The 23,159-nt window shown below is 45.5% G+C and overlaps 1 protein-coding gene across 1 annotated transcript in view; it reads right to left on the bottom strand.

Moving 5' to 3' along the window:
• Nucleotides 1-23,159, bottom strand: part of LOC144672030 (NACHT, LRR and PYD domains-containing protein 3-like) — a 977,887-nt gene that overhangs the window by 591,055 nt on the left and 363,673 nt on the right. The window contains exon 11 of the mRNA XM_078533970.1: nt 6,549-6,713. Coding sequence (XP_078390096.1) covers nt 6,549-6,713 — 165 coding nt within the window. The remainder of the gene's footprint in view (nt 1-6,548; nt 6,714-23,159) is intronic.

The raw sequence follows: 23,159 nt of genomic DNA, 5'->3' as shown, positions 1-23,159 counted from the left end.
CACACACACACTCAGAGACATGGACAAACACACACACAGAGGCATGGACACACACACACACATAGGCAGGGACACACACACACACAGAGACATGAACTGACACACAGAGACATGGACACACACACACAGATATGGACACACACGCACACACTCAGAGACATGGACACACACACTCAGAGACATGGACATACAAACACTCAGAGACATGGACACACACACTCAGAGACATGGACACACACACACACTCAGAGACATGGACACACACACACACTCAGAGACATGGACACACGGACACACACACAGACATGGACACACACACACTCAGAGACATGGACACACACACACACAGAGACATGGACACACACACAGAGACATGGACACACACACACAGAGACATGGACACACACACACACAGACATTGACACACAAACAAAGACATGGACACACACACACACAGAGACATGGACACATACACACAGAGACATGGACACACACACGCAGAGACATGGACACACACACACAGAGACATGGACACACATACACACACACACACAGACATGGACACACACACTCAGAGACATGGACACACACACTCAGAGACATGGACACACACACACACTCAGACATGGACACACACACACTCAGAGAGACATGGACACACACACACACACAGTGTCATGGACACATACACACTCAGAGACATGGACACACACACTCAGAGACATGGACACACACACACTCAGAGACATGGACACACACACACTCAGAGACATGGACAAACACACACACACACAGACATGGACACACGGACACACACACAGACATGGACACACACACACTCAGAGACATGGACACACACACACTCAGAGACATGGACACACACACAGAGACATGGACACACACACACAGAGACATGGACACACACACACACAGACATTGACACACAAACAAAGACATGGACACACACACACACAGAGACATGGACACATACACACAGAGACATGGACACACACACGCAGAGACATGGACACACACACACAGAGACATGGACACACATACACACACACACACACAGACATGGACACACACACTCAGAGACATGGACACACACACACACTCAGAGACATGGACACACACACTCAGAGACATGGACACACACACACACTCAGACATGGACACACACACACACTCAGAGAGACATGGACACACACACACACACACACACACACACAGTGTCATGGACACATACACACTCAGAGACATGGACACACACACTCAGTGACATGGACACACACACACTCAGAGACATGGACACACACACACTCAGAGACATTGACAAACACACACACACACAGACATGGACCAACACACACACAGTGACATGGACACACACACACAGACACTCACAGAGACATGGACACACACACACACAGACACACAGAGACATGGACACACACATATCCTTTGATCCCTTTCACCCCAAGAGCTATATCTAACTCCCCCTTGAAAACATACAATGTTTTGGTCTCAACTACTTTCTGTGGTACCGAATTCCACACGTTCACCACTCTCTGGATGATGAAATTTCTCCTCATCTCAGTCCTAAATTCTACCCCAGATCCTCAGACTGCGACCCCTGGTTCTGGACTCTGCCACCATCGGGAACATCATTCCTGCATCTACCCTGTCAAGTCGTGTTACAATTTTATAGCTTTCTAGGTGATCCCCCCTCATTCTTCTGAAATCCAGCGAATATAATCCTAACCGACTCAATCTCTCCTTATATGTCGGTCCCGCCAACCCAGGAATCAGTCTGGTAAACTTTCGCTGCACCCCCTCTATAGCAAGAACATCCTTCCTCAGGTAAGGAGAGGCTTGAAGGCAGGGCGGATGGTTGGTGGAGCTGAGAGATCGAGTGGCCTAATGAACGGGCACAAGAGAGCCTCTGGGGTCCACAAAACATAATGCTTCTCTATCCATCACTGGTCACAGATTGTGGTCTAAAGAACGTGTTGGAATAAGAACAGAGTAATTAGGAGCAGGAGTAGGCCATTCAGCCCCGAAGCCTTCTCCATCATTTGATAAGATGATGGCTGATCTGATTCTGGCTGATCTGATTCTGGCCTGAACTCTGCTTTACTGTTGGTCTGCGTAACCCTCGATTCTCTTGTCAATCAAATATCCACCTTAACTCAGTCTTGAATATCTTCAATGGCCCAGCCTCCACTCGCCTCTTGAGAAGAGAATTCCACAGACTCACTAAATTTCTTCTCATCTCAGTCTTAAATGGGAGATCCCTATTTTTTAAGACAGTATCCCTAAGTTCTACACCCACAAGAGGAAAGATCCTCTCAGCATACACCCTGTCAAGTCCCCTCAGGATCCTATGTGTTCAGTAAGATCACCTCTCAGCCTCCTAAACACCAACGGGTATAGGCCCAATCTGCTTAACTTTTCCTCATAAAATAAATCCCTTCATCCCAGCAATCAGTCGAGTGAACCTTCTCTGAACTGGCTCTAATGCAATTATACCCTTTCTTAACTAAATATACCAAAACTTTATAGTTTACTCCAGATGCTGCCTGACTAAGGCCCTGTATAGCTGCAGAAAAACTTCCCTACTTTTACAATGCATTCCCCTTGCAATAAAAACATATGAAATAGGAGCAGGAGCCAGCTATTCAGCCCTTCGAGCCCACTCCACCATTCACTGAGATCATGATTCATCTTCCACTTCAACAACATTTCCTTCTATTAACCCCATGTTCCATGATGCTTTCAATGTGTAGAAATCTATAAATCTTAGTCTTGAACATACTAAATAACAGCCTCCTCTGGGGCAGTGAATTCCAAAGATTCCCCACCCTCTGAGTGAAGAAATTACTCCACATCTCAGTCCTAAATGGCCTGCCCCTTATTCTGAGACTGTGTCCCCTGGTTCTAGACACCCCCATCCTGGGGCAACCTCCTACCTGCATCGACACTGTTAATCCCTGTAAGAATTTTGTATGCCTGAATGAGATCACCTCTCATTCTTCTAAACTCCAGAGAATAGAGGACCAGTCTATTTAATTTTTCCTCAGCACGCATTGCTCCAGGTATTATTTTAGTGGAACCTTCATTGCACTCAGTCTAAGACAAGTATATCTTTCCTTAGTTAAGAAGACAAAAGCTTCTTAGAATGCTACTGTTGCCATCTCACCAAGGCAGTCAGACATCTTTACTCCTAAACTCAAATCCAATTGTAATAAAAACCAACATACCATTTACCTTTTTAACTGTTTGCTGTACCTGCATGTTAGCTTTAAGTGAGTCATGAACAAGGACATTGAAATACATTTGAAGATCAACGTTTCCCAGTCTCTCACCATTTAACAAATGGTCTGTATTTCTTATTTCCTGCCAATGTGGATAACCTCACATTTCTCCATATTGTATTCCCTCTGCCAAATTTTGGCCACTCTCTTATCCTCTCCAGATCCCCTTGAAGCATCTTTGCATCCTCTTCACAGCTCACACTTCCGCCTAATTTCCTGTCACCTGCAAACTTCTAAATATTACATTTAATCCCCACGTCCAAATCATTGATACAGATTGTGAATAGCTGCGCCTGTGATCCTTGTGCTACCTCACTGTACCACATCCACGGGTCTCCCCTTATCTATTCTGACTGCATCCTCAAAAAACCCCAACAGGTATGTTAAACATGATTTCCCTTTCATAAATCCATGTTAAATCTGCCCAATGCTACCATTATTTTCTAAGTGTTCTATTATCACATCCTGTATTGCAGAATCTCGCATTTTCCCTACTACTTATGTCAGGCTAACAGATCTCTAGTTCCCACTTTACTCTCTCCCTCCTTTCTTAAAAAATGGGGTTTTATTTTCCACCTCCCAATCTACAGGAACCATTCCAGAGACTACAGAATTTTGAAATATGATTACCAACGCATCTACTATCTCTGGAGCCACTTCCTTCAACACTCTGGGTTGTAGATCATCAGGTTCAGGGAATTTGTCTACTTTAAGTCCCATTAATTTCTCTAATACTTTTTTTTAACAAATATTAATAACTTGCAGTTCCTCGTTTACACTAGTCCCTTGATTCTCCTTTATTTCTGAGCAATTTTTAGTATTTTTCTCTGTGAAGACAGACACAAAGTATTTGTTTAATTTCTTTGACATTTCCTTATTCCGCATTGTAAATTTTCCTGACCTTGCTTGAAATGGACCCACATTTATTTTTTACGAATATTTTCCTTTTTACAGAAGCATTTACAATCAGTCTTTGTGTTTCTTGCTAGTTTACTCTCATATTCTATCTTTTCTTTCTTAATCCATTTCTATGTCCTTCTCTGCAGATTTCTAAAATGTTCCCAATTCTCAGGCTTTCCTTTTTCTGGCAACTTAATACATCTCTTCTCTTGATCTAATACAATTCTTGATTTCTTCAGTTGGGACACTTTGGTTACTGGGTTTTTGTGCATCAAAGGAATGTATTTTTGTTGTAAACATGTCACATTTCAAAGCCTTGAATGGAAATTGGGGTAAAGACACCACTGAGAATCACACTCAGGATCTTCGGTTAACTAGACAGTTGTTGGAACTGCTTTTTCCACAGCATCCACATAATCGCCAGCATACCAATTGTCTTCCTAATCACTTGCTCCACTGCATGCCTAGCGATTCATGGACTGGGTCTCCCAGATCCCTCAGTACCGTACTGTCTTCAGTCTTTCTCCATTCAGGTAAGTTACTGCTTTTCTATTCTTACAGCCAAAGGGGACAAATTCACATTGTCTCACATTCAACTCCATCTGCCAATTTTTTGCCCATTCACTTCACCTCTAAACCCCTTAATAGACTCTTTATGTCCACTTGACACGTTACTTTCCTACCTTTGCACCACCGGCAAATTTAGCTACCATGCATTCAGTTCCTTCGCCCAAGTAATTTACACAGGTATTGGAGGACCCAGCACTGACCTCTGTGTCACTCCACTAGTACCAGTTTGCCAAACCGAAAATAGCCCTTTACCCCAACTCTCTGTTTGCTGTTAGCTAATCAATCATCCATGCATACTAATATGCTACCACCTACATAACAAATTTTTATCTTGTTATCTTTGTTAACTTTGATGTGACACTTTATCAAATTGCTTTTGGAAATCCAAGTGCACCAAATCTACAGATTCTGCTATGTCAATTTTCATGTTACTTCCTCAAAGAAATCTAATACATTTGCCCCATGTGATTTCCAATCTGCTGGGCCTTCCATGAATCTAGGGAATTTTGGAAGATCACAACCAATGCATCTACTATGTCTGCAGCCACTTCCTTTAAGACCCTATGATGAAAGCCATCAAGTCAAGGGACTTGTTAACCTTTGGATCTAAAAGTTTTCCTAATACCTTTCCCCTCGGACCCCTGATTGTTTTAAGTTCCTCCTTTCTTTTTACCTCTTGATTTTCAAGTATTCTTGGGATGTTTCTTGTATCTTCTACAGCGAAGAGAGACACAAAATGCCTGTTCAACGCTTCTTCCATTTCCTCATTTCCCATTGTTAATTTCCCAGCCTCATTTTCTAAGGTACCTATGCACACTTTAGGATTCATGTCCTATATAAATATTTGGAGAACCTCTATCAGCTTTTATACTCTAACTGGCTTTCTCTCATACTCTTCTGATAAAAGGCACCTTTACTATGATGTCTTAATTAATCCAGTCTCATTGAAGATTCCCAGGTCTAAAATAGCCGTTCTGTGGTTGTCACTGGAACATACTCACTAAGAAACTGTCTTGAATACACTCTACGAACTCATCTTCCAGGCAACCTTTGCCATTCTGCTTCATCCAATATGTATGAAGATTAAAATAACACGCAATTATTGCAGCACCTTTCTTACAAGTGCCCATTATTTTTTCCTGTATATTCTGTACGAAAGTGTGAAGGTATTAGGGGCCTATAAGCTACTCCCACATGGACTGCTGCGGTTCAAGAAGGCAGCTCACCACAACTTTCCCAAGGACAATTGGGGATGAGCAATTAATGTTGGCCTAGCCAGTGATGCCTGGATCCCATGATTGAATAAAAAAGTGACATGTTACCTTTGCTAATTCATATTCCACTCAAACTAATTCTACATCTTGATCTTCAGAACTAAGGTCATCTCTGACTTCTGTACTAATGTCATCAGTTATTAACAGAGCAACCCCACCACCTTTTCCTAGCTTTTGTCATCGAATCACTTTTCTCTTTTTCCCAAATTAATGGCCAACAGTGACCGGGGACAGACACCCAACTCTGAGGAGGAGGGGAGACTTCGCAATATTCCCCTACACCCGAGGCACAAAGATCTTTGGGACTGGCATCCCATAGCCTAGGGTTCAGAGAGAGAGAAATAACGAATCAAACTAAATGTTTCCTTTTATTCATACCTAACACTAATAATAATGGACAGTGTTTTTTAATAATAGTAACAGTGCTCAAATATATTGTTAAATATTAAGTGATTCTAAACACAATCTCACACTGTCTGGTACTTACTCCAGTTTCTGTATTTTACAGTCCGGTCCCCTCAGAGCTACAGACAGTCGTTTCACTCCTGAATCTCCCAGGTTGTTATAACCCAGGTTCAGATCTGTCAGTGAGCGATTAAAAACAGAGGCAAGATCCTCAGCACAAGAATCTGTCAGTTTGTTGTCCCCTAGACTGGGGGGTGGGGGGAGGGTTCGAGAGAGAAAAAAATAACAGGAATCAGAATAAATTTCCAGTTTTTTTCAAAGAAAGTAACTGAAAAAAATAATATCCAGTGCGAAACATTGAAGAAAAACAACTTCAAAACATAAAAGCAATCTCTAATTGATGCTGTGGGTGTGAAATATAAAGGAATGTTCTGGAAATAGTCAGCCTGGGAGACAGGATCTGTGAAGGGAGAAACAGATCCCAGAGTCCCGCAGGCGGGCGCGTGCCTGACCCAAGCAGGCGGGGAATCGCGCGAGATGACGTCGAACGAGCGTCCTGACGTCATCGCGCACTCGTGCGATATTTTGCTTGGCGGGCACGCGCAAACATTGAAGAGCTCCCGCGGACAATGAAGCGGGAAATTAAACCCAATAACGTCCCAATTGTCAGCGGGTTTTCGTGGCCCATTCAACCTGACGTTGGGGGACCAGCCAATCGACCAGGCGGCCTTTACATTCTTGATGAAACCTCATCCAAGGGAGGGATGAAATCTCCGTTAGGATTTATAATAAAAATAAATATCTGCGGCCTGTTTTTTTTGTGAGGCCTGTTTCCAGGTGCTTGATTTTGCTGCAGGGACAGTTTTGCAGCACTTTTGTGCTTTGTTTTATTATCTGGGGGTCTGCAGCTCTCTGAGGCATTTGTCTGCCTTCAGGGAGCTCACTGGAAGCGCTCACCAGCACTTACAGTGAGGTCGTGCCGCCCTCTTCCCTCCCCCAGTGGCAGTGCTGAGCCTTTCCCCGGGTACGCTTCACACTGGCTGCCTCGCAATTGGCCAAGCAGCGTAAGATCATGGTCGCGGGGCTGATCGGGCAGAAGCACATTTCACATCCGCTCCCAGGCTCCCCGATCGTGCACCCGACAAGGGAAAAATTCAGGCCAGGTTAATGTTTCAGTTTGATGAGCTTATATTAGAACTGGGAAAAGCAGCGTCTTGACTGGTTTTAATGACATTAAATTGGGGGGAGGGGGGATTGTAAAATGGAAGCGCACCGATTATAAACGTGACAAAACTGGTGATGGTACAAAACAAATCAGAGGTGTCAGCTGTGGCTCAGTTCATAGCACCCTCACCTTTGAATCAGAGGGTTGTGGGTTCATGTCCCATTCCTGGAAACCAAGAACTGTGAATGTACCCGAAAGAGTTACATGCGATCTGTTGATAACTCAAAAGAGTTACAAAACAAATCACGGGACTCCACACCTTAAACCCGTGTGACTCGTGTGTGGACATGGAGGGAGGATGGTAAAGGAATGGAGTTTGTGGTGGGGAGAAAGATAATGGCTGTGAGGTCAGTATACAGTGTTAGCCTTACAGCCTTATATGTGACTAAGGATAAAAATGAACTTGTTCAAAAGGTCTTGCCCACCCAGCCACTGGCAATGTCCAGGCAGCAGCATTGGCTGTCAGAAGCTAATAATAGTAACAGTGCTCAAAATATATTGTTAAATATTAAATGATTCTAAACATAATCTCACAGTGTCTGGTACTTACTCCAGTTTCTGTATTTTACAGTCCGTTCCCCTCAGAGCTACAGACAGTCGTTTCACTCCTGAATCTCTCAGGTTGTTATTACCAAGGTTCAGATCTGTCAGTGAGCGATTAAAAACAGAGGCAAGATCCTCAGCACAAGAATCTGTCAGTTTGTTGCCCCCTAGACTGGGGGGTGGGGGGAGGGTTCGAGAGAGAAAAAAATAACAGGAATCAGAATAAATTTCCAGTTCTTTTCAAAGAACGTTACTGATTAAAATAATAATATAGTGTGAAACATTCCAGAAACACAACTTCAAAACATAAAAGCAATCTCTAATTGATGCTGTGGGTGTGAAATATAAAGGAATGTTCTGGAAATAGTCAGCCTGGGAGACAGGATCTGTGAAGGGAGAAACAGAGCCCAGAGTCCCGCAGGCGGGCGCGTGCCTAACCCAAGCAGGCGGGGAATCGCGCGAGATGATGTCGGACGAGCGTCCTGACGTCATCGCGCACTCGCGCGATATTTGGCTGGACGGGCACGCGCAAACATTGAAGAGCTCCCGCGGACAATGAAGCGGGAAATTAAACCCGTTAGAGAGAGAGAGAAACAACAGGAGGCAGAGGAAATGCAGTTTCATTTTCATTAATAATATTATCACTGACATTAATAATATTGGACAGTGTTTATTTATTTTTCTAATAACACTGCGGAAAATGTCCTGTTAGACATTCAGTTATTATCAACATCATCTCACACAGTTTGGTACTTACCCCAGTCTCTGTATTTTACAGCCCGAGTTCCTCAGACCCACAGACAGTAGTTTCACTCCTGAGTCTCCCAGTGGATTAAAACCCAGGTCCAGATCTGTCAGTGACGGGTTTGTACTAATCACAGAGGCAAGATCCTCGGCACAAGAATCTGTGAGATTGTTATTCCTCAGACTGGAGACAGGGGAGAGAAAACCAACAGGAATCAGGGTCAATCTCTGGTGTCCGAGGGAACGCTATTAATGACAATAGTAATGTTCAGTGTGAGACACCCCATTATATAGAGGGAAAATACTATTGATGATGAAAATCTGAAATATAAATAGAAAATGCTGGAAATACTCAGCGAGTCAGACACTATATGTGAAGAACGAATTAGAGATAACAGTTTGAATTTTAAGCTCACCCGCCAGGGGGTTTTTAAGCAATGGGTGAGAGTAAAAGTTTTGGGCTGGGTTTCCCACCAGCCGAGACCTCTCAGCGATTGACGCTGGGGTGGGTGAGGCCTCAGACGGGCCACCCGCCCTCACCCCAGTTGAGGCCCTTAAGTGGCCAATTGTTGATCACCTGAGGGCCCTTTACCACCCAGCCTCAATTTTTAGGTCGGCGGGAGGAGTTCCTGGGTCTGGTGGAAGCCCAATGATAACCGGGTTCAGGCCATTGGCGGAAGGGGCCGGGGGTGGGGAGGTGTCTCCATCAGAAGCCCCCCTTTTAACCTCGGACATCCCCCATCCCCCTCGCCCCCAGCTGCCCCACCAAGGTCCAGTGGCCGCAGGACCTCCCTCCAACCCTCAGTCCCTGACACCCCAATCGCCAACTGTCCAGCCCCCAGGCCTCCCCATCTTCCGTAAGTGGGTGTTTGGACGTAGGGTCAGGGTAGTCAGAGTTACCAATGCGATATTATCAGAGCTGACAGGTGGGGGGAGCCGTCCACTTCGGTGGTGCAGACAGGGGACGTCCCGGTTCAGACAATGCTGGCGCCATCTGTAAAGGCAGCCAGCAGTACTTTCAAACACAGCAGCTCTGGAGGGACTAGCGAGGGAGCCCTGGTAACTGAGTGAAGAGCTGAAATGGCAGAAGACAGATCAAGGGTTGCACGCTGATGAGTGCTGCATGCAGGAGACATGCATGTGGTGCCATGCGGGACAGTCAGGCTGCCACCAGTATAGGCTAGTGTGTCTCATTGATGGGCGAGTTACATGAAGATTTCTATGCTTGCAGATGAAAAGAGCTGACGAGAGGGCCTGAGCCAAGATGGGTCACTGTACCCCAGATCTCCTCATCCTAGCACCCATGGAAATTCAGACACATGAACTAAGAGATCTGGAGGCAGGGCGGGCAATCACTAATGTTGAGGTGGGTTGTGGAGCTGAGAGAATGAGTGCCCTAATGGATGGACACAGGAGACCCTCTGGCGAGCACAAAACAAACATTTCCCTAGAAACAATATTTTTTCTTTCACAGATCGAGGGCTGTGACCAGGTGACAGCCATCCACCTCTGAGGACGAGAAGGGGACCTCAGAGGGTGCACATTATTCCCCTCGCACCCTCCACCAGTGCAGGTACTATCACGTCGGGAGATAGTCACATTCCATTAGTAAAGGAGTCACAATCTGGTGAACAGCACAGACACGCCCGAGCAGCTGATGGAGACAGTAATCGCCAAGGTCACTCTCACTCGGAGGGCTATGGGAGGGAAAGGCAATGTCAAGCTTCAGGCTGATGACATGTCACTAGCGTTGAAGACGCTATGTGTACTGTATGTGTCTTCAATAAATTTTAAGATGGTGCATCACAAAATCTTTCACCATTATTTGAAGGACACTACTGGGCCTTTAACAGTTCACTGGCTCCTGAAGACGCACAAGGCAGCAGATGTTGGAACTGCAGCATGAGGTATGTTAACATATAGAAGCTGTGTGCAACCAGACACAAAGGATGTAGGAGTTAATCCAAGCTATGAGTATTGCTGTGTCCTGGGCATGAGTGCCCTAGGCATCCTGTACTGAGAGATTGGTGACCTTGATGGACAGTCAATCCAGCAGACCAACGATTGGAGATACACACTGACCTGCATGTAATCACCACCTCCATTGGCAATGGCTGGGTGAGAGGGGGTGAGGTGACTGGAGTCACCATCAAGTCCTCGGACTCCTCAGGTGAGCAGGGAGGGTCCAGTGTGCCCTGAAAGTGTATAGGAGTGACTGCCTGCAGCATCTGGGGGCTCCTCTCAGGGTGCTCCTGGATTTGGCAGCGGGTCCTCCACTGCTCTGACCGGAACACCAGCACCTCACAAACCCACGATAACAGAGCCGATTCCAGTATCTGTGCAGGAGGCCCTCAGTATGCTGGGGCCCTCCAGACCTCAGGGAACCAGAGGACAACCACCATGGTCATTGAAATTCTCGGAGGAGAAAGGTCAGCACCCTGCCTCCAGCTCAGCTGACAGCGCAGGGGGAGTGCAATGGAGGAGCCCCCATCATCACTTTAAAAGGTTCATCTCATTGCACTTGGGCTTCACAGGATTATATTTTGTTGTGACATATCACCTTGCTGTGTATGTGTCTTTAATGAATTTTAAGATGGTGCATCACAAAATTAATCTTTCACCATTATTTTAAGGACATTACTGGGCCTTTAACAGTTCACTGCCTCCTGCAAAGGGTGACAATGGAAGGACAACACAGAATGAGTTCAATTCATTTCCAACGTTTTTGCCTCATGTGGTAACGGTTCCAGGGAAATGTTCAGGACATTCAAAGAAATGGTGCAACAAGGCACAAGGTGGAAGATTAATTATATTAAATGGGTGTCTAAGTAAAGACTCATATGGAACACGTCTGTATGTTGAATCTCAAGCTTCACTTGCACATTTTGACCTGATGACAGTGCAGGGACGGTGATATAGTTCCAAGTCAGATGGTGTGTGACTTCGAGGGGCACTTGCAGTTTCTGATGCATCTGCTGACCTTGTCCTTCCAGGTGGTAGAGGCCACGGTTTTGGAAGTTGCTGTTGAAGGAGTCTTGGTGTGATGCTGCCACCAATGTGGGTCGGTGGTGGAGGGAATGGATGTTAAGTTGGTCAATGGGATTCTGTTCAAGCATACTCATTTGCCGTGGATGGTGTCGAGATTCTTGATTGTTGTTAGAGCTGCACTGATCCAGGCAAGTGGAGAGCATTCCTTCATATTCCTGACTTGTGGCCTTCTAGATAGTTAAGAGATTTTGGGGTGTCAGGAGGTGAGTTACTCACTGCAGAATTCCCAGCCTATGGTGTAGGAGGGAGGGCGGTGGTGGTGGAGTGGTGGTGAGGTTAGATTCTCTCTTGTTGGAGATGGTAATTGCCTGGCTCTTGTGTGGTGCATTTGTTACTTGCCACTTATCAGGCCAAGCCTACAAATTCTCCAGGTCTTGCTGCACAAGAACAAAGAAATAGGAGCTGGAGTAGCCTGCTCAGACAATATGATCATGGATGACCTAGGGCATCAACTCCACTTTCCCACACACTCCCCCTGTTGCTCAATACCATGAGGGAACAAAAACCTGTCACTCTTAGCCTTAGAATTATTTATTCAAAGATGGAGATCCTCAACCCTCTGGGATAGAGAATTCCAAAGATTCATAACCCCTTAAGTGAAGCATCAGTCCTTAAAGTTCAGTAGCCTATCCTGAGACTGTTTCCCTGCAGACAGAAGTTAGGGAGCTAGGTAAGAAATTAGCAAGCGTGGCCTGAAAAGCAGTAATCTCTGGATAATTCCTCGTATCCCGCACAAGTGAACACAGAAATAGGAGGGTAAGCAGATGAATTAGTGGCTGCAAAGATGGTGCAGCAGAAAGGGATTAAGAATTGCTGGGACTTTGTAACCAGCTCTGAGGGAGGTGGGACCTCTACAGGCCAGATGGATTGCACCTAAACAGAGCTGGAGCTGAGTGCCTGGTGATTTGCTCCTGGTATTGAGGAGGGTTTAAACTAACTTGGCAGGAGTGTGGGAACCAGGAGGTAATATCAGAGAGGAATACCAAGGAATGCTGGGAGAAATATATAGCACTAGAGTAGGAAATAGTAAGTTATTAAGTCTGTACAGAGTAAGGGGGAAGACAATAAAGTCTAAATCAGGGTTACAGAGCATGTTAGTGAATGCATGGAGTGTGGTAAATAAGATTGGTGAGTTCCAGGTGCACGTGCCATGTGGAAATATGGTGCTGTGGCAGTAACAGATGCCTCACTCAGCGAATGGCAGGGCTGGGTATTAACTATTCCTGAATATAGGGTATTCAGGAAAGATAGGAAAGGGAGGAAATGGAATGGGGTGGTTGGAATGATTAAGCAGAATATTTCAGTCCTGGAGAAAGAGGATGATCCAAAGAGGACAAGGACAGAATTTATATGGCTCGATCTATGGAGCAAAAAAGGTGCAATTACATTGCTAGTCTACAGGCTACCAACTAGGGGAAAGATGGAGAAGAACAAATTTGTAAGGCAATTCCAGAGAGGTGCAATAATTATGAAGTAGTTATAATGGGGAACTTTAATTGTCCAAATATAGACTGGGATAGTATTAATGAGACAGGCAGAGAGGGGCAAGAATTCCTAGATTGACCAGGAAATTGTTCTACAGCAGCGTGTTTCCAGTGTGAGAAAGGATGCACAGCTTGACATGATTCTTTGGAATCAGATGGGCCAAGTAGATCAAGTATAAAGGAGTGATCACTGTATCGTAAGGTTTAAGCTGACTATGGGATAAAACCAAGAACAGCCCAGATAAGAATAATTAATATGGGGAAAGCCAACTTTAATGGTCTAAGAATGGGTCTGACCCAGTTAAATTGGACTGCTTGAGCCAATAATCGTCAGACGTGGCTGGCCTCCCCCATTGAGGGTGGGAATATTGGTGAAGCCTTTTCCTCCAGTGAGCTGTTTAATCGCCCGTCACCATTCACAACTGGATGTGACAGGTGTACAAAACTTTGATCTTATCGGTTGGTTGTGGGATCACGTGCTTCTCCCATTAGTTGGCCTGCAAGTTGTCCTGGGTTGCAGCTTCACCAGTTTGGCACCTCATTTTTAGGTGCACCCAAGTCTAAGTCATGAACATATATCAAGAAATGTAATACTGCTCGTCCTGAAGCAACCGGTGGAGAGCTCCACTGTCTGCTTCCTCCAACTGAAAAACAACCATTAACAACTATTTTCTGTTTCCTGTCACTCAGACAACTTTATATCCATGCTGTCACAGTCCCTTTTATTACTTGGGCTTTAACTTCGCTGCCAAGCTAATTATGTGCCTATTAATAAGTTTTATTTTAAATAACACTATTCCCAATACTAATAATAACAATGTGTTTATGATTCAGATTATTAAATATGAAAATTATTGTCATTGGCAGCTGCACCTTGAGCTCTTCAGCCCCAAGCTTTGGATTTCCCTTCCTAATTCCTTCCACTTCTCTACCTCTCTCTTCTCCTTTAACACTCTCGTTAAAATCTACCTCCCTGACTTGGTTTTTAGCTGCCTGTCCTAATATCTCATTTTCCACGCTGCCCAAATCTGTTCGATAACACTCCTGTGAAGTGTCTTGGGACAATTAACTATATTAAAGCTGCTATATGAATGGAAGTTTATGTTGTTGTTGATGACACCATGACTGATACTAATGATACCGTAAAGTGCTCGACATCCCGTTATCAGAAACAACATCTCACACAGTTTCTGAATTTTACTGATGAGTTATTGGGAGTCACAAACTGTGATAGTTTATTCATTTTGATAGTTTATTAACTGCCTTACCAATATATTTATGGAAGTTTTATACTTTTATTACAAACTGAGAAGCTTTCAAGTTTAAAGATCTATAATGTGAATGTCTAATTAACCTAAGCTAAAAATGTAAGAATACAATATGGGTGTGGAATTTTACAGCACGGGAGGGGCTGTAAAATAGGATGGGCCGTTCACAATCCATTGACTTCGGCGGGGTCTGGAAAATCCCGCTGGCGAGAGGGACCATAAAATTCCACCATGGGAATTGTAGAAGCAATAATCTTCTTCTTCATTTTTAAATTCTGATTCATGTCTTTGAGAATGACTTTAAATGATTTTTAAAGGTATTATTCCTGAATCTTGCATTTTGTCGTAACTCAGGTCCAGACTCATCAGTGCCCAATTTGTACTGAGAGGGAAGCTATGAATATGTGAGGCTGTTACTATCCGGCTGGAGATGAGAGAGAGAAACATTTCATGAATCAGAGTAAATCCGGGGTGTTTATTAATAAGACTAATACATGTAGTAATGAAAATGTGCAGTGTTTATTAGTGACACTATTACTGATACTCGTAATAATTTACAGCATCAGACATACAGTTATTATAAACACAATCTCACAGTCTGGTACATTGCTGGGAGTGGGAGCGGAGCTGCAGGGGGCAGTCGAGAGCTGAGGAATGCACCGTTTCAGCTGCTGACAAGGAGCAGTGGGGGGGGGGGGGCGGGGGAAGGCAATTGTGACATCACAGGAAGCCAGTGCGTTGATTGGTCGGTAAGTGCCCAGTGGGAGGGACAATGTGCGCGCTTAGACTGGAGTGGGAGTTACGGTATATCTATAAATAAAAATAACCAAGACTTTGAAATTAAATAACCCGAAACTTTAAAAGCTTAACATTAAAATTTAAACATGCATTAAAAAAAAATTAAAACACATACCTGTGTATTCAAGAAGCATATAACTTTTGTTGTCAGTGGTACTCACATTCAATAAGCACAGTAAATTGTAGCACACATAGGAATAAAGTCATTCAGTTAAGTGAACTAAATAAGATAGGGTAAAATGGCAGGACAGGTGTTGCGTTGCAGCTGTGGGATGTGAGGTCGCTTGGGTGCCAAGGCGATCCATGACAAACATGCCTGCAGAAACTGTAAGCAGCTAGAGGAATTCCAGACCAGGCTTATTGACCTGGAAACCGAACTGCAGGCTCTGCTCAACACAAGGAAGGGGGAGAAATGACTGGGCATTTTGTTCCAAAAGATGGTCACACCTCTTAGAATAGGGTCACCTGTTTTGGTCAACAGTGAGGGACAGGATGACGTGGCTGTGGACAAAACAGGTAAAGGGACCAAGCATACAGCAGTGGAGGAGCCTCAGACTTTGCAATTATTAAACAGGTTTGAGGTGCTCACAACCTGTGTGGACGAAAGCGAGGCCTGCAAGGTGGATGAGCAGGCTGGCCATGGTATCATGGTACAGGAAGCCGTTCATGTGTGGGGGAGCAAAGAGGAATGTACTTATGATAGGACATGGTATAGTGAGGGGAATTGACACTCTTCTCTGTAGCAAGGAGTGAGGGACCAGACAACTGTGCTCCCTGCCCCGTGCCAGGCGTCAGGACATCTGTCATATGTTCAGAGCTGGAGAGGAACTTGCAGTGGGAGGATCCAATTGTCGTAGACCATGTAGGCACCAACGACATTGGCAGGAAAAGAACAGAGGATCTGCAAAGTCAGACGGATGGCACCCTTGCATCTTAAAAGATTTGGCTAATGAGGTAGATGGTGTGCTGGTGCCAATTTTCCAAAATTCACTAGATTCTGGAAATGTTCCATCAGACTGGAAATTTGCAAATATAACCCATCTATTCAAGAAGTGAGTGAGGCAGAAAACGGGAAACTATGCGTATTTGTGGTGGGGAAGTTGTTAAAATTGATCATTAAGGGGGTTATAGCTAAACACTGAGAAAAGCTCGGGTAATCAGGTAGAGTCAGCATGGTTTTGTGAAAGGATAATCATGGGCAGATATGCCCCCCCACCCCCCCCCCCCCCACCGCCATTGAGGGGGGGGTTTGGGTGGGGTCGGGTGCAAACCTGATTGGCGCCCCAAACTGGGGCCATCGCCGCCATTTTACGTGGGTAGGACAATTAAAGCCCGCCCAGCGTGACGCACGCCCCCGAAGCACTGAACGCTCCCTGTGGGGGCAGCAGGAGTGGGGCTGGGGTTGGATTCCCTGAGTCGGGGCCTGCGATCTTTCACACATGCGAGGGTGACAGAGGCAGAAATCTCCCTGAGGCACGGAGCGGACTCAGCGAGATTAATGGTGGAATGAAAGTTTTTATTAAAGACACAGAAATGTTATTTAGACATGTCCCCTCATGTGACAACGTTTATCAGATGTTTAAAAATGTTTTATTTAATTAATAAACCCTTCATGAAACCTCATCCCGCCCATGGATGAAATTTCATGAAATATGTGAAGGCCACCTGGACTCTTTGCCTGCCCGCCAACCTTAAGGTTGGACAGGCAGCATTCTGAACTACTTTAATTACTTTCTTAATGGCCTCAATAGGCCTTTGACAGTTTGGCTGCTCACCCGCCAAACTAAAAATCTAAATAGTGCGCGGTGACGCTGAGACACCAGTCCGATGTCACCGTGCATCATTTTATGCGTCGGTGAGCAGGCCCCACCCACGCTCACCAACCCGAAAATTCTGCCCATATTTAACCAGTTTGTTGGGAATTATTTGAAGGAGTAATATGCACTGTGGATAAAGGGAGCTTGTAGACAGACTGTACTTGAATTTCCAGAAGGCGTTTGATAAGGTGCCATGCCAAAGGTTACTGTGGACAATAAATGCTGGTGGTGTAGGGGGTAACATATTAGCATGGATAGGAGATTGGTTGGCTGGCAGAAAGCAGAGTATTTATAAATTGGTCTTTTTTCCAAAAAGCAGGATGTGTCGAGTGGAGTCCCACAGGGATCTGTGCTGGGGTCTCAACCTTTTACAATTTACACCAATGATTTACATGAAGGGAGTGATGGCACGGTCGCTACATTTTCAGGTGATACGAAGAATAGGTTGGAAAGTATGTTGTGAAGAACATACAAGGAGGTTGCAGATGGATATAGATAAGTTGAGTGATAAGTTTTGCTCACAAACTCTCAGAGTCTGGTACTTACTCCAGTTCCTGTATTTTACAGCCTGGATTCCTCAGAGCCGCAGACAGTAGTTTCACTCCTGAATCTCCCAGAATATTTTCACTCAGTCTAAACAGAGAAGTGAGAAACACATTAAAACAGGCTGAATTTTCACAATGGAGGCAAGGAACAGGAGCTGGGGTTATTTTGGGTCAGAAACACACAACCGGTGGGAAAGTGATTAAAGTTATGATTTTTGCATGGGGACGTCATTATTTGTCATGGAGACAGATTTCCTGTTCACTTGGCAGCCATCACTGAGGCTGCTGGTTGTCCTGAGGGAGAGATCAGGAGTTTGTACCAAAGCCTCCCTAGCACCAGAGGGAAGTGAGATGTCACAGGGAAGCCCGAGGCTTGGCACTCAGGTCAGGGAATCCCCTCACTTTATCGCTGCCAAACTGGAGGCCATGAGGGAGGGGAGCGGGGGCGAGTTCCTCTTCCCCGAGGGGGGCAGGAGGAAGCCACCTCATCATGCAGCAGGGGCTCCACTTTGTTCAGCGTCCTCTCCCTTCACCTCCTCTCTCACAGCCTGCTGTTCCCTCGATGAGCTGTGTCATCCCAGTGCCTCATTGTCCTCAAGGTCCACACCTCTCTGGAGAGCCATGTTATGGAGAATGCAGTAGTTTCCCACACCGACAGAGACACTTGCAAGAGGGGATTGGAGGTCACCACCCGACTGGCCCAGGCACTGGAATCACATCTTCAGAAGCCTGATGTCCTGTTCAATGGTTGTCCAGCCATTGTGCCTCTTTCTGGGACTCCCACAGAGAGCTCAGTAACATCACTTCGAGGAATATCCGTTATCCTCTAGGACACACACATTGGAGGATGAAGTATCATGGCAGGTGCCAGGAAAGTGAGTGCACACATGGAGGAAGTTTTTGTTGTGGTCACAGACGAGCCATTGAGGGAGTGGAAGCCCTTCCTGTATGGATCTCCCTGACCAGTCACTGGGTGCCTTGATGGCCAATGGGTACAATCAGTGATACTCTGCTCCTGGGGGAATCCCTGTGTCCCTGCAAGGCCTCTCTGTTATTAAATGAATGCGCTGTCCAGCTCTGGAAAAAAGTGAATCCATGACCTGTGAGATGGCCTGGTGAGCAGCCACATGTGACATGTCTCTAAGGTCCACACATGATCCTTGGAAGGAGCCAGAAGTGAAGGAATTCAATGCCACAATTACTGTGACCAGCGCTGTGAGGTATTCAGCATTGAGGGCACAGATGTATGTGGCCACTGCCTGAAGGGTCACAATATCCACCATCACTGGGCCTTGATAGCTCCATCTACAGCAAGATTTCCTGTATTGAATGTTTGGCCTCTGTTGCCTTCCTGCCCCTCTTTCCTCTCCCGTGCCCTTCTGATGCCTGGGGTTCTGCCCTCCCTGCGGAGGGTGTTGCCCCTCATCCAACATCTGACAGCTGGAGCCTTCCTTCTGGGAAGGTGGCCTCTCAATTGTTCATGGCAGCCTTTCTCCCTCTTTTACCCCCACACTGCTGGGAGTGCCAACCCCATTCAAATCCTGAGTTTCCCTCTGCACTGCAGGGAGTGCCAACCCCATTCAAATCCTGAGTTTCCCTCCGCACTGCTGGGAGTGCCAACCCCATTCAAATCCTGAGTTTCCCTCTGCACTGCTGGGAGTGCCAGCCCCATTCAAATCCTGAGTCTCCCTCCACACTGCTGGGAGTGCCAACCCCATTCAAATCCTGAGTTTCCCTCCGCACTGCTGGGAGTGCCAACCCCATTCAAATCCTGAGTTTACCTCCGCACTGCTGGGAGTGCCAGCCCCATTCAAATCTTGAGTTTCCACTCTCCCTGCCACCTCCACAGCAACAAGGAACCCCCTTACTAAGTGCCTGCCCCACTGACCTTCTTATCGGGCTGTGGCAGCCATGGCTGGCTCCCACTCTGTGCCCACTTTCCTTCAGATGAACAGGTAAACTGTCCGCTCCTTTAGAACTTTAAATCTCAAACCTTATTATGTGCTGAACAAAGTTCTCAACTGTCTTAATTGAGATTCCTGTCCCAACCCGCCTACTCTTGGTGATTCATGATGAAACGAGCATCAGCATCTTGAAATTGACACACTGCCGGTGCCAGTGTTCTTGGCACTTTCGCCTCCTCCCTCCGCTGCCTCTGTTTCCCTCCTTCGGGGAGCCCCGAAATGTAATTACATTGAATAAAAACTCAGATCAGATTCAATTGTTTTGCCCAATATCACAGGAAACATGGAAGCAACATCAGAAATCAATGCAGAGATTTTACTGTTCCTGTAAATTAAATCTATTGGGGGTAATTTGATCTTTTGTCGATAGTGTATGATGGGTGGTATTGGATCACCCGCCCATACTACAGCTCACCCGATTTTCCTTTCAATTGAAGCGAAAAGGAAACAGTGAGCAGTGTAAACTGGTGAACAATTCACTATCACTAATTTGACTACTGGTGAATGCCACTTTCACCCCTCTCAATGTTTATTAGATAGAGAGTTGTCTGTGTGCAGCCTCTAAATGTCCCCCAGTTCGGCCTCAATCCCTGATGATCAGAATTACTCTCCTGAAGCTCAGTGACTGGCCGGCCAAGTTTGAGGAAACTTGTCTCATTTCTGTTCTTCGTTAATTCTGGGCTTTTAAGAGAACGACCCAATTTTCCAAGAATTCAAGCAGTGATTCCATGTCCTTCTTAACTCGGTGCATTACATTACTCTGTACATCACCTCGGAGTGAATTATATTGTGAAACTCAGCTAACTGTTGCTTTAAAATCCATCCCCCTGGATTTTATACAACAAGGAAATGTTATTCTCTCCCCTTAACAATATTGAAATGTCCCTGTTCTCCTCGTTGACAGGGAAGGGGTGTCCCCCACTTTATTTAGCATTAATCCCTAATCCCTCTGAATCCCCACACATGGGGCTGAATAATCCGCTCCTGTACGGAGGGGGAGGGGGAATTTGACCCGAAAGTGGGCGGATCTCCGAACCCACCATTCAAACTTGGCGTATGATCCGTTAATTGATCCAATTGCGAACGGAGGGTGGGTTTCAGGCCAACAGGGGGCGAGCATCTGCCCAATCAGTATTGGAGGGTGGCATTTCCAGCCTTTGAGGTCATTGGCCTTGACCCGAAACTAAGCCACTGTCAGTAATTTAATGGGCCCTCTGGAATGGGGCAGTGTCAGGGGACGCAACAAATGCTGGCATTGTTCACAGCTTGGAGGCTCACTGGGACTTCAGCTATTTCCAGGCTGTTCAGCTGAGTGTTTATTTATGAGTTCTGCTGTCTCCAAACTTTTCCACTGAGCATAGCTGGCATTCTTTTTGAACCGTTGCATGGCGGAGTTGCCTGGTTGTTGCATGTTTTCCTTCAGAGATGTCTGTGCCATTGGAGCGATGGGAGAGGCAGGGGAGAAGGGTCAAACCAGCCCCTCAATTTAATGAGGACTCACTCAGAGCCCTCCTACATGCAGTGTCCAACCAACATGAGCAGCTGATGCCATCCGGTGGGATGAGGAAGAAGTCAAGCCAAACACGTGCTGCCTGGGAGTAGGAGCTGAAGAGTTCAGCAATATTGGGCTTGTCAGGAGAACCTGGCCTCTATGCCAGAAGGGCCTCATTGACCTCATGAAGGTGGCCAGGGTGAGTAAGGCCTCAGTATGTGCAATCTTGTGCCAGTGTGCTGCAGGGCACAGTCACAAAGGCAGGAGGAAAGAGAGTTTGGCTGGGCCTCCAAGACAACATGATGAACAAAAGCTTCACTGCCAGTGACAATGTCTGAGTGTCTTTAAAGCTTTGATCCAGTTGGAGGGTGGGAGTTTGGTAGAATGTGAAAGTGAGAGATTTGCACAGTATCCAGGCTGCCATGCACTTTACTAATAGAGGGTCCAGCATGCCATTCAGTAATCTGAAATTGTGAACAGGTGAATATTACACATTCAGGAGGTATGAGCCCACAATGCCCATTTTATAGCCCTATATGATGGACAACAAAGAAATACAACACTCAGCAGAACACTAAGCAGAAAAAATAAATGATTCTAATTTATCTGGGTTTGAAATGGAACCTGTGTTCCTTAAATTTAGCACTCCAGGCAGTTACTCATCACATCCTGCCAATCAGATAAAAGACCCAATTATGCATAGCCTCTGTTTTCTGAAAGCCAACCAATCTTCTATCCATGCTAATATGTTAATCCCTACACCATGGCCTTTATTTTATACAATAACCTTTGATGTGGCACTTTATCAAATGCCTCTGGAAATCCAAACACAGTATGTCTACAGGCTCCCCTCTATCCACTGCACATGTTACTCCTTCAAAGAACTTCATTAAATTGGTTAAACATGATTGACCTTTCACAAAACCATGTTTACTCTTCCCGATTACCTTGAGTTTCTCTAAGTGCTCAGCTATAACACCCTTAATGATCGATTCTAACACCTTCCCCACTTTAGACGTCAAGCTAACTGGCTTATAGTTTCCTGCTTTCTGCCTCCCTCCATTCTTGAATAGAGGGGTTATATTTGCTACTTTCCAATCTGATGGAACCTTTACGGAACCTAGCGAATATTGGAAAATTAACACCAGCGCATCCACTACCTCATTAGTCACCTCTTTTAAGACCCTAAGATGAAGCCCATCAGGACGCGGCTCTTGTCAGCCTGCAGCTCCATCAGTTCACTCAGTACTGCTTCCTTAGTGATTCTAATTTCACCAGGTTCCTCTCTCCCATCCACGTCTTGATTTCCAGCCATTACTGGATATTGTCAAAGTGTGCTAACTGCTGCTGTAAAATCTATCCGCTGGTTTTTATTCAACAAGGAAAGTTTATTCTGTCCTGTTACAAAGTTGACATGTCCCTGTTCCCCTAGTTGATATGGGAGGGATGTTTCCCACGTTATTCCCCATTAAAAAACAACGACATTTACTGCAGTTGCAGCTTTTATTACATTTCAAGGGAATTTCCAGGAGTTCCCTGCTTGCAGCAGTTTCACAGATATGGGGTGGATTATCAGAAAATCCTGTATATACCAACTGTCAGTTCTACCAGAGACTGTCAACTCTGTGTAAGAACCAGTCAGTGGTACAGATTCCTGAAAGTATCTCCCAGCTGTCCAGCGTGCATCTGCATTCTGGGTATAAACGTGCAATGGGGGAATTCGAACTTTTAGATCAGCAGCAGGTTTCTACATTAAATTAACAGA

Source organism: Cetorhinus maximus, chromosome 35, assembly GCF_964194155.1.
Source record: "Cetorhinus maximus chromosome 35, sCetMax3.hap1.1, whole genome shotgun sequence".
Classification (NCBI taxonomy): Eukaryota; Metazoa; Chordata; class Chondrichthyes; order Lamniformes; family Cetorhinidae; genus Cetorhinus; species Cetorhinus maximus.
Note: the sequence above shows the minus strand (reverse complement) of the source record. Positions and strands in the feature narration are given on the sequence as shown.